This window comes from Alligator mississippiensis, chromosome 1, assembly GCF_030867095.1.
Source record: "Alligator mississippiensis isolate rAllMis1 chromosome 1, rAllMis1, whole genome shotgun sequence".
NCBI classification, from domain to species: Eukaryota; Metazoa; Chordata; order Crocodylia; family Alligatoridae; genus Alligator; species Alligator mississippiensis.
Genome location: NC_081824.1, coordinates 218,543,221 through 218,556,172, shown reverse-complemented (window position 1 = coordinate 218,556,172; position 12,952 = coordinate 218,543,221). Strand labels below are relative to the sequence as shown.

The 12,952-nt window shown below is 46.1% G+C and overlaps 1 protein-coding gene across 10 annotated transcripts in view; it reads right to left on the bottom strand.

Annotated features, from left to right (window-relative positions):
* Window positions 1-12,952, bottom strand: part of KIF16B (kinesin family member 16B) — a 263,016-nt gene that overhangs the window by 225,359 nt on the left and 24,705 nt on the right. For all 10 annotated transcript variants that reach the window (XM_019500765.2, XM_019500764.2, XM_014595029.3 and 7 more), the window contains exon 2: window positions 3,628-3,697. In XM_019500765.2, coding sequence (XP_019356310.2) covers window positions 3,628-3,697 — 70 coding nt within the window. The remainder of the gene's footprint in view (window positions 1-3,627; window positions 3,698-12,952) is intronic.

Below are 12,952 nucleotides of genomic sequence, written 5' to 3'. Positions count from 1 at the left end.
TTAAAGACAATCTTCATATAGCCACTCCATATATAGCTAATAGTAACCTACCCAGTCCACTTTCTATACTATTTCTCCACTCTGAATAGCTGATGTGACAGCATGATTTACACTGGAACAGGACATTAGTGCAGAAGATGGTAAACACAACTGGGACATAGACCCAGAATTACAACAAGTGTTGTGTATAAAAATAGTTATGTGCTGAAAGTCCTTTTTACAATTGTCACTGGGAGCTTCTGGAACAGAAACATACCCTTATTCTTTAAGTGTTCTCAAATCTGTCAACATTCTACTTGCCTGACCTGATCTGTTTTCCTTTACCAAGAGAGAGAAATTGAACTGGGTGATTGCATCATCATAGAAAACAATAGGAGAGTGGATTTTGCACCTGATGTAGTAAATTTTTGTAACTGTTTTCGAAGGTTCCTTTTACATTAAAACAGTATTAATTTATTTTCTACTCTTAAGATTCAGCTACGTGAATGGCTAGAACCAGACAACTTGAAAACACCTACAAGATGGATCCTATGGAATAGCTTCCAGAGAACTAGAAACTAGTGCACCAATAAAGATTTTTTTTAGGCCGATACCAAAGGCCGATTATTAACCAGACATCGGCCGATACAGATCTGCTTGCCAATATGCAGGCCAGCATCTTGGAGAGCAGTATCCAGCTGGTAAATCTCTTGGGGAGAAGGGGTAGGGGAGGGAAGGAGCATGGGGGGCAGATCAAGGTCCCCATGGCGAGGGAGTGGGGCTGAAGCAGGGGCTGCACAGCTGGGGTTGGGTGGGGTGCAGGATGGAGCCACAGCTCGTCCAGGGGCGCCAGAGGGGCAGGTGACTCCTGCCGCTGTACGCAACCTTGGGGGTGGCATGGGGGTACATGCCCCCTGGATTTGTGCACAGGGCGGGGGTGGGCTGCTGCTGCTGCACGCTCAGGGTCAGAAGCTGCACCACCCTCTTCCTGGCAGGGGTGGGGGTTGGGCCCAGGCAGGAGGGGGTGGCACTGGGAGGGGGGGGCTGCAGCCACCCCCAAATTCACTGTAACCTCCTCCTTAACACCCCTCCCAGCACTGCTGCTGCCCACCCCAAGCACAGCCCCCACACAGAGCCAGGGAGCTGCCCCCCTCCCTACCCCTCACCCCCCGAACGAGCCATGGCTCCGTCCTGCACCCCACCCCACCCCATGCCATCCTGGCTGTGCAGCATCTGCCTCTGCCTCAGCCACACTCCTTCCTTCGTGGCAGTGGCCTCAAGCGTCCCTACTATACCCCTCCCCCAACAGACTTACTACCTGGATGCTGCTCTCCAACTTGTCAGGCTGAACTCCTGGCCATGTGCATACTGCGGCTGTGCACATGCAAGTAGCATTTATTGGCGATGTTATTGGCCACATCAGCCAAAAGAAGCCGACTGCCAATAATGTAAATTTTCCTTTTATCAGTGCCAATATGATATGGACCGATATACTGGTGCAACTCTACACAGACCATTTATATATCGAACTGCTTCCCTATCTTGCTCTTCTGCATCCATATTTCACCACTGTAAACACTCCAGAAAACAAATGCTTCTCTCAGTATCAAACGGACATCAAAATAGGATAAGCAGGAATCCTGGTTTTCTCTATTAAAAATCCAAAATTCTCTAGTAAATTAAAGACAGAATTGTTTGATTAAAAACTCTCAAATCTGTATTTTTTCCCCCCACGATTAAAATGAAATGTCACTATAACCGCAAACATAGGTATCAGTTGAGCACACTGGGCATCTAATCTATAACGTGCTCTGGGGTAGGGAGGGGCACTTTAATTAGAATGGCTCCCAGGAGTTGCTGTAATTAAAATGCTTGCAGCATCTTATGCATTCAGCATCCTGCACTTCAAAATAGCAGCAGGGATGCTTTAACTAAAGCTCAAATGAGCTTTACTTAAAGTACCCCCAACACCATTTTAAAATACAAGGATGATGAATATGTGTGGAGGCTGCTGGAACGTTCCAATTAGTTTATTAATTCGATTAATTGAATCTGCTCTGGCACATTACAATTACAACACATTGGAGCAGGTGTCCCACACATGTACAGGCGCCCAGTGTTTTATTGATATATTTACAATTTTAAAGCAATCATTATAATAAAATACATTCTAAATGCCTAAATGTTTTGGCATTTGATTTTTCTTTTTTTTTATCATAGAAAAATCAGAGCTCCCCCTGCCCCCTTCACTCACCAGGACATGGATCCAGCTGCGGCTGTCCACCCTGCTGCTTTGTGGCACTGAGAAACCTTGATATGCTGATGCCCCTCACTCCCAAGCCACAGCCCTCCTCAGTCCTACCACTGCCCCTCACTCCCACAACCCCCCATTCCCCACCAGCACCCCTCACTCCAAACCCATAGCCCCCATCCCACCAGTGCCTCCCACTCCCAAACCAACCCCCTACCCCTGCTGGTGCCTTTCACTCCCAACTTGCTGCCCCTTGCCCCCAGTATATGTAGAGCTAGGGTAGGGAGGCCAGGGGGAGTACCTGACCATAGGCAACACACTGTGGGGGCATATGCCCTCCCAGGTTTGCTGCAGCCTGGCTGGACCTGCACCAGGCAGGGGTTGCTTCCACAGTCCAGCAGGAGGAACCCAGTGCGGAAGGGTGGAGCAGGGTGGTGAGACTCATTGCTGCTGCCACTGCAATCCCCACCATAGGTGCACTGCCATGGTAAGGCTGTAGTGGAGGTGGGGCACAAGCCTGCCCAGCAGCAGGCAGGAGGCACCTCACCTTGGCAGCACCTAGCAAAGCTGGTGCGGGGCTTCGTGGCAGCAGCAATGAGTCTCCCTGCCCAATTCTGTCCTCCCATCCAAGTGTACCATGGAGGCAGCTCCTGCCTGGTGCAGATCTAGCCAGGCTGCAGCCCTGTGCCCTGCTGTGGACGCAGAAATCTGGGGGGCACATCCCCCCCATACCCTCCCGACATATGACTCTGGTGCTCAAGCTCTTCCCATGAGGGTATGCAGCAGCAGGGAACTCCCTGCCACCCCCCTACCTCCCTCCAACAAGCTCCCCATGGCTCCAAGCTGATCTCCAGCCTGGCTCCATGGCCATTCATTCCCATCCCTAGCCCCAGGCCCTGCGCACCACCCTGGCTGCGCAGCACCCGCATCCCGAGCTGCCAACCCTGCCACATTCCCTCCCTCACCGTGGGGGCTCAGTGTGAGCGCCTGCCTCAATCTCCCCACAGGTTGTGCCTTTCCCAACGCTGCCATGTGTAACATATGCCACTCCCCACACTAGACATACCCGCAGGCAGCTGCGGGAGGTGCTCTCCACCACCCTGTCTGGAGCTGTATTGCCAGCCACATGCATGTGTGCATACGCACACATGCACATTGTGTTCCCTGCTTGTGATCACCCTCCTCCCGCTCCCCTCAGCCCTAAGCAGCCCCTGGCAAGCTGGAACTCTGCCAGCCTGCAAGGGTAAACCCACAGTTTCCCACATTTTTCTCCTTTAAAGGAGAAAATCCATGTTTTTCCACGGCAAATGGAAAACCCAGACCCCTGATGATAAGATATCAAACCAAAATTCTGTTAACTTATTTAGAATTTTTCCTTCTCCAATGAATATACTCACTTTTAAATTTGTGATTGTCGTTTTATTTTTTTCCATTGAAATAATAAATTTAGCATCCAGGTCTTTTTCCCTGAAAAGAGCAAAAACATGGTTTCAGTATACTAAAGAAAAATTCATACTGCTATCAGAATTATCAAAGGTTCTGCCTTTGTAAGAAACTTGTTATGGCTGCTGAACATTCAAAATAACCAGTTTCTTCTATCATTGTAGCCAGTTGTTTATATTTGATTTTTTTTTTTCCCTTTACCAGGTCTTGCTTTCAAAACCCTACTTATCTGGCAGTAAGAGTAAGGACTAAGGGGGAAAAAAGTCTTAGAAATTTGACCAAGATGCTTACTTTAAATAGCTTGTTTTCAAATGGTAAATCTGATCCAGGACACTCAAACAAGGATTTCAGCTTTCAAGTGAAAACACATGTACACCTCTCTCTGCTGGTATCAAGAACCAGAAATGTGTTACCTTCACAAATACCCAACACTGCAGCAGAGTTGGAGTGCTGTTATAGTCATGATGGTCAGGGAGTACATGAGAGGCAAGAAATCTCTGTGGTATCTTTCACTGTACCAGCTGTAGAGTTGGGAGATCATCTGAACAAGCTGTTGGCATTAAGCAGCGGCCTTCCTCGAGTCAGAAGCCTGAGATCTGAGGAAGGGCATCTGATATCCGAAATTTTATCCAATAGCTCTTCCAACTATACAGTTTGTTCAATAAAAGTTATACAAAGAATCCTTGCCTCTTGCTTTAAAAATAGCATAGCTTTGAGGTTCCTCATTTTCAAATGCTTGTGATGGCACTCCTGAAGACACTGACTACAGAAAACATGTTCCTTTCCTTTACCGTCTCACTGCTACATTTACTGCAGCTGTTCCCCAAAAACTGTTCGATTTTGGAGCAGCAGGAGAAGGCAAAAAGGAGATCCATGCATAAAGACGACAGAAAAGGTCTGGGACATATAAAAGGTTCGCGTTCCTGTATGCCGCAGTCGGCAACCCTAGGCATGTGTGCCACAGCATGTCATGTGAAAGCATTTTGTTTGGCACAGGACAGATGGCAGGGAAGGGGCCAGGGCTGCACTTTCTCAACAAAGATCAGGTCCCTTGCAGCTCCCCCACTATCCACCTGGTTGTGCACATGCACCCACTGCCAGCAACAAGCCAGGCTGGGGCTCCACAGACCCTGGTTCAGCTGCTTGAAGCCTCCCCGCTGCCTGCCATGAGCAGCCTGGGCTCTATGGTGGGTGGCAGGGGCCTGCCCAGAGCCTGAGCCGGCTGTGGCAGTCAGCCAGGAAGCTGCAAGCAGCTACACCAGGGTCCACAGAGCCCTGGCCCAACTTGTTGCTGGCAGTAGGTATGCACACACCTGGGGTGGATGGTGGGGGAACGGCAGGGGGCCAAATCCTTGTTGTGGCAGTGCAGCCCAGGCCCCTTCCCTGCCATCCAGCTTGAGGAGAGTGTGCACTATACAGTTACCCTGTGTGTCTCAGGGCAGACAGTGGGGAAGGGACCTATGCTATACTGCCACAAGGATCAAGCCCCTCGCAGCTCCCCTGCCATCTGCCCCCAGCACACCAACATCTTCCAAGTAGAGGTTGGTTGTGGGTGTTTTTGGTATTCTGCCCAAAAACACTGCTGACCCTTGCTGTATGCCCTTCCATAAATGCCTGAGGACAACATTGCAAAATCAAACCTATCAACTACCCAGAATTAGTTTATTAGAATTACAATATTAAAGTTTCTTCACCTACAGCTGTCTAATGCAGTGATGAACCAAGGGTTCTAACCCAAAACAGGATCAGTGCACTCAAAAGTTCCATAGAAATGAGACTTGCATGAAAAATAGGGTCACAAGCCCAAAACTAGGATTTCTGCACTGAAAAACAGGAAAATACTAGTCTAGTGGCCAAAGATTTGGAAGATTACTTGAGAAAATGTTTCCCAGGAACAAGTGTCAAGTGTTGGCAACCACATCATATCAGCCATTCCTGTTTGTCTTGAAGTATCAGCAAAAAGCCAATTCAGTGCCTGGGAACAGCATGTACCAACCTGTTCCAGAGATTTAATATTATTATACCCAACTATAAAATATAAGTAATGCATATGGATATTTGTAAGTTGATTCATTTTAATAAAGCTGCCATAGGAAAAAAAAGAGTATTGCACACAAAATCATGTACATGAAAAAACGTGCGTATAAAATAAAAATAAAAAATCTAGGAGAGCAAGTAGTGGTAATCACCAGGGAAAATTATATTCATAGCATTGCTAATGTCTGAACCTGTAAAGTCACCTCCATTCAGACTCCTTCTAGCAGTAATTATGAAGGAAAGGGGAACCATGTACCCCAAATTGAAAGCTTCCAAAGAAAATTTATTGATGTAATTATAAAGATGGTATGAAAAAAGAACATCTTTATACTTCCAGACTGAAGCAAATATTTTGGTATTGATTATGGATGAGAGGCCAGGGAAGGGGATGCAAAAGGGGGAAAGAGAGGGAGATTCAGTGTTCCTGTTACCAGGAGATAGTTTCTTACGCAACCATACAACAGTGCAACAAGTGTCATGATTAGAGGCGCACCGATAGAGATTTTGGGAGATGATACCAATAGCCAATTTTAAAGGAGGCATATTGGCCAACACCAATCCAATTTCCGAGGCAGCTGCGTGCAGCTGGTAAATCCATTGTGGTGGAAGGGGAGGGGGCATTGAAGGGGAGGGGGGCCAGATCAATGCCACCCACAGTGAGGGAGGGGGCAGGGGCAGGCGCTGCCCAGCCAGGGTGGGGTGGGGTGTGGGACGGAGCCACAGCTCATGGAGGGGGGGGCACTCCCTCTGCTGCTTGCACCCCCAGAGGGCATGGGGAAGACGTGTGCCCCTGGATTTGCACGAGGCAGGGCGGGTGACACTCAGCGCAGTCCCAGCTCAATGCCCCACTTCCACCCATGCACAGCAAGAGCCAGGGCTGTGCTGGGCGGGTGGCAGCAGTGCTGGGAGTGAGAATACGGTGAAATCTGGGGTGGCTGCAGCCTGCTCTGTAGCGCCTGCCCCAAGGCCAGCCCACAACAAGAAAAGCCTGGTGCAGCCCACCCACCCGCCTTGTGCAGACCCAGGGGGCACACACCCCACCCATGCCCTCCCAGGGTTCACGCAACAGTGGGAGCTGCCCTCCCTCCCCCTGACGAACCCCAAACCCCACCCCACCCCAGCTGGGCAGCATCTGCCCCTGCCCCCTCCCTCACTGTGGGGGACACTGATCTGCCCCCCCCATGCCCCTTTCCTTCCCCGCCCCCTTCACCACAACGGACTTACCAGCTGCACTCAGCTCTCCACGCTGCCAGGCACTGCTCCTCACTGCCTGAGTACTGCACTACAGCTGCGCACACATACAAGCATTTAATCGGCCAAATTATCAGCTGCATCGTGCTGATTTCTGATACAGCCAATTTTCTTTATATTGGTACCGATCTGATATGGGCCCAATGTATCAGTGCACCCCTAGTCATGACCATCTTACTTGGACATACTTGTACTTGTTCAAGGGGAAAAGAGTAGCAAAGAATGGGGAAGAGAGAAAGAAGCGTTTGTCACCCTTTAGCACCCCATGAGTTTGCCAATTAATCTATTCAACTCTACACAACCTCCCCACCACCCCGTAAATGTACTGTGGTAATAAAAAAAAAAATATAATAATAATAATAATGTGCAATAATCAGGAAACATTGTGAAAAAGAGCTTGAAAATAACTTTATTGCATACTGTTTTAGAAACCTCCAGTCACTTTTGTGACAAAACTAAAGGTTTCGGTTTACTCTATCACAGGGGCAGGGGTGGAGGGCTGCTTAAGGAGGTCTGGCAAACCTTCAAGGGCCACGTGGGTAGCCCTGCCCCTTGACAGTTGCCCTGCCTCCTGGTCACCATCTTAGGACCGGAAGCCCCACCTCCTAACCCCTGACTTTTGCCACCGGACGTCCCTCCCCTTGCCCCCCAGAAATACTCCTTTTGGGAGGGAGAACTGCCATCTTAGAACCAGAAAAAAACCAAATCATACACTAAAAGTCAAACACCTACTAAGACATATTTTATTACAAAAAATATTTTTGTCATAATTTGTCTTTGCATAAGGTATCTAGAGATGACTGCATAACTCAAAAATAAAGTCTTAGTCTTGTATATTGTGTGGGGGGCATGGTTGTGGATGTGTGAGGGGGTTGTGAGCGGGTGTGGTGTTTGTGGAGAGTGAGGAACAGTGGGGGAGGTGAGGGATGGTGTGGGGTATGGGGTCCCCTCCCACTCCTCCCTTGGTGCAGCAGCAGGCAGGGGCACTCATGCCTGGCGAGGCATGGCTCTGCCCAGCGCTGCACATCATGGCAAGTGGCACAGCCCCCACTGGGCAGTCTCTATCAGTGGGGCTTCCCGCTGTGCCTATGCAGCCCCCATGCTCACGCAGCACAGGACGGAAGTCCCACGCACTGGAGCCGGCTGCCTGCATTGCTCCCTGCCACACACGCGCAGCCCCTGCACTTGCGCAGCACAGGTGGGAAGCTCTGTGTGCAGCGCTGGTTGGAGCTGCGCCCCGCCCAGAAGCTGCATGCTGGCCAAGCCAGGCCCTTCCACCCACAGCAAGGAGTAATAAAGTATGTGGCAAGTCTATGTATGCATGGGCGCCTCGCTCCCACCCTCATAGGCAGAAGGACTGGGCAGGGCACAATTCATTGGTGTGAACCGAGGCCCAGATGGAAGTGCCCAGCAGGCTGGATCCTGACCCCTGCTGCATCGTCATATGAAAGGATTGATTACAGAACTATGGTTCAGAGCTTTTAAAATGGTAGCCAAAAAATATTTTTTTTAATGTTTTTGTTGTTGTTTTGGGAGAGATTTTTCTGAGGGCCTTAAAAAGGAACATAAGATTATGACCATTCATTGCTGAATATACAGCAAAATGTAATTAAAATACAAACAAAAATGAAAAATGATTTTTAAAAAATATTAATACTGGGAACACAAATAAACAGTTTTAGGTTTACAAAATATATATTTTAATGGTACAAGATCCCTTAAAAACTAGTCACATTGTGCAGTCTTTATACAAAAGTATTTTTAAGGTTGAAAAGATTTAAACATTTTTGGAGCACAAGTATCTTTTTAAATACCAAGACACTGAAATTCAAATGAAAAGTTTCTACATTCTACTGTTCACTCACTTTTGGAGAGCACTCAGAAACTCATTCAATTAGCTACTTCTACTATGCTTATATACAATATGAACAATAGCTCAGTTCACAATTGCACCAATGCTACCTAAAAACATTACTGCCTCAAATAAAATACAAGCTTCTATTGCTGCTGCCTTCATTAGAACATAAAATAAGTAGATAGGCTGCCCAAACAAGTTCACAATTAACAGTTTGGTAATTTACTACGTTGGAAAAACTTGTTTCCTCTGAAACCAGATCTATTGGCCAACTAATGCTCTACCCAATCTTCAGCTTTTCCCTGCTGCTATTTCATACATAATGTTGAATTCATAATCACTGGTAAACAAAGCTTGCAATCCATGACCTCTTGGCTCAGAACCAGTGTTATAAAGTAATCAAAGCAGGCAAGTTCTTTGGCAAGGACATCAGGAAATGCTTCTACTGGGTACCTCAGAATTAACCCTTTAGCACTATTAACTTTGTATATTGGCTCAGACAGTAAGGTGGGGAAAAGTCTGGAGAACTCCTTGAGATCATATTGGCCACTTAATTCAACATCAACTGTACAAGCCCTAAGCAACCACAGTCACTACCACTAGTTTGTGTGTCTGAGCAGTGAATTACCTGACCAACGTTTTATGATTCTCTTTGCTTGTAAAGGGGACAGATTGTGTCATTAAGTACTGTCCTGAGCCAAGACAATCGGAGAAGCTGCACCAACCCAGGATCAGGATGGAGAAAAGTTATGATTCAAACACCTAAGTCATTTTTTCCACTTATCCTTCCCTTGCTCTGCATTACTCCTCACTCCAACTAGTAAAATTCTGTCTATTTTGTTACCCACCTGTGTCAGGCAGGGAGTAGGGAGCAGTAGTCCTTTTTTACTTCAAGTCTAGACAAAAGAGCTGAGCAATCCATATAAGGAGAGTTTTCTCCATTCCGTGGGCAGCTACCTGGTGCAAATGACAATCTATCCTTTGTTGACAACACATAATGTTATTAATATTCCCTCATTTCAGGAGAATACATACTAAACCACAGATTATATCCTCTCTTGACATCACTATTCTGGTCCTCAAGGACTTTTCAATGTCTGATCCATAACTGAGAACAGGAAAGCCCTGTTATTTCTAACTTAAAAAAGAAACAGTGGGAGTCTTGGAAGGTCATATTTATGCTCATTAATGAACAGAGAGCAACAAACTAGGATACGATTCACAGTTCAACTTTAATATTTTGTTTTTCAATGTCAATTGTTATGAAACATCTACAAATAATTCAATATAGGTTTTTTATTACTCTATGTTCTATATTGCTTAGCTGCTACTTAAGCATTCATCAGCTGTTGATTTTTGTTCCAATAAGGAAGTCATAAACTTTCATTTTCTGATGAAGTAATTTAATGGCAAATCAATTATAATTTCAAAGAGGTGAATTTCAAGAAGAGAACTAACAAGAACAAAATGCACTTCATTTGGGGGCAGGCATGTGGAGGCAGAGATGGAGTGACAAAAATGCATGGAAACAATCAAAATTCTTTCTAGATATGGTGTTTTAAAGGTTATTGTATTACACTTCCAAGAGCGACAACAGAGACACTATTCAATCTGCCTGCTGAGCCTCGTCTGAAATGTGCTATTCATTTTTCTTCAAAGTTTGCTACAATAAAAAGGAAAAGACTGTAGCAAGTTTCCAAAAGCTATTTTAAACTGCAGACAAGCAATGTAGCGCCAGTGAGGATTGTTTTTTATTGATGGACATGTGTATGATTTGTACTTTTAACTATTCAGGAAAAAAACTGAACATTTGTTACAGGATTCAAACATACATAATGGTTTTTCCTTACAGTAAAATGTTTCTTTTTTTTTTTTTTTTTCAATATTTTCTCCAGGCTTTATTTTATTTTGTTGTCCAAGTGTACTACGGAAAAGTAGCAATTTGAAAGCATGAGGGGCATATAATACCTAAAACAATTCACAATACATTTAAATGGAAACTGTACAACATGAATTAGACCAACACGGCTACAACCTAAATCCCTTTAACTACATGAAGAATTTACATTAATTTTGTACCTTTGGGGATTCACTTGAGAATTACCAACAGGTAATGGTCCAATGTCTTACCATGTTATTTAGACAGTGCGTTCTGCATTCTTTGACCATCTCTAAAAGGAGCAAGTTCAGTCTAACTGATTTCTTTTAAAACACTGAACAGGGAACATTTCACTTTGCTAGCCAGTACAGAAAATAACCAAAACAATAGCTTTCAAAACAGAACTAATGCACTGTTTCTTCACGGGACAATTATTGGCTCATGAAACAAGGAAGCTAGCAAATTAGCCACAATGCCATATAATTTTAGTCACTCAGAGTTTTCAAACCCCTTGGGGCTTGCTAAATTAATTTAGAAACAACCGTTTTCAAATATTCAGTCCCCAATTCAAAGACATCCACATAGATCTATAGGTTTTTTTTAAAGTTTCTTTCTTTAAAAATGCAAAAAATGTGAGAAATGTCTATAAAATGTGAGGTTCATGTGTTGAGGGACTTTGCCTGTAAGGTATATGAAAGGAAATGTGATGTCTGTGGAAGAGATATCTGTAACAAATACGGATTTTACTACCATGTCAAATTTAAGACGGGGGGGGGGGGGTGTTTCTTTTCCATTCAACAAAGGAAAATAAGCCTTTCATCTTAGATTCGAGTAAAAGTGGGGGGGGGGGGGCAGGGGAGTGCAGCTGTGGCTGCAACTCCGACCCCAAGCTCAGGGCTTGAATTGGGACCGCAGCTGCTGCACACACACCCCTACAACCTCTGCTCTCCCTCAACTTTGCTCCCCGTTGCTTACCTTCCCCTTGAAGCTCCCAGCTACTGTTGGGATGCCACTACAGCTGGAAGCAAGGAGCACATGCTGCCTCTGGACCCAGCCTGCAGACACAGCAGTCACAGCAAGTCTGGCCCTGGCCCTGGAGCACTGGTTGAAGCCTGATGTTGCTGCAGCAACAACCACTGTGTGGCCAGGCTAGGGTGGAGGCAGCACATGCTCTGTGTTCCCTGCCCTGGGCCAGAGTGGGGCCCCAGCAGGACCCAGAGCTTCAAGGAGAAGGTAAGCGGTGGCAGGGGGGACAGCAGGGAGGCAGGCAATATGTGGACAAGGAGGGTAGCAGGGACAGACACCCAAGGGTACCAGCACTGCAGGGAGAGGCAGGTATCAGGAGCCCCAGACATAGGTAGGAAGAGGGGGAGATGGTGGGAGGGAAGGCAAATGGCAGGAGGGGTAAAATGGGGGGCAGGCACTAAGGAGGGCAGGTGGAAGGAGTGCAAGTATGGGGGGTAGGCAGCAGGGTGTACAGACACCACAGGGGCAGGCATGGGACCTGCAGGCACTGTGTTGGAGCTTAGCGGGGCAGGCAGCTGGTGAAAGCAAATGGTGGGGGGATAAGAAGCAAGGGGCATGCGTCACTTGATTCCCCTGCTACCTGCCCCACCACCATCTATCCCCCTACAACAGAGAGGGAATGAATTCAACACAATTCTCAAAAAAACAGATTCTAGACATGGAAAATTATAACAAATTCATACTTTTTCCATGCATAGAATCTACAACTGGGGGCTCATCTTAAATTCAGAGTTACCTTGGATTCAGGTAAATACGGTATCTAAAATTATAACATTTAAAGAATGGGAACCCACCAGTAAAACTACACAGTAAGTGTAATAGTTAAGACACACAGAAGTTAAAGATGCTCAGTAACACCGACATGACCTTACTGCATGTGTGACACCTCCTATTTTTTAATGTAGAAACAAATGCATCTAATAGTGAAATCCTAGAACCACACATATTGATGGGAAAAATTGAGGACACCCTAGAATAGAACTTACAGTACTTTGGAACATAACTGGAAAGGGCCTTTTGGGTCACAAAATAAAGGCCCCACAATAGCTTGCAGTGGGAAAATTCTTTCCTCTCCTCTAATTTTCGCAGGGTCTCATTGTTTTAGGAGATTCTGCTAAAGGTTTCTAAAACACTGTCTAAAATTCCAGGCTGCAGTGGAACTCTGTCCTGCAAATGATTTTAAGATTAAGATTAAGATAAAACTTTCTCCAATTACGATGAACAACAAAAT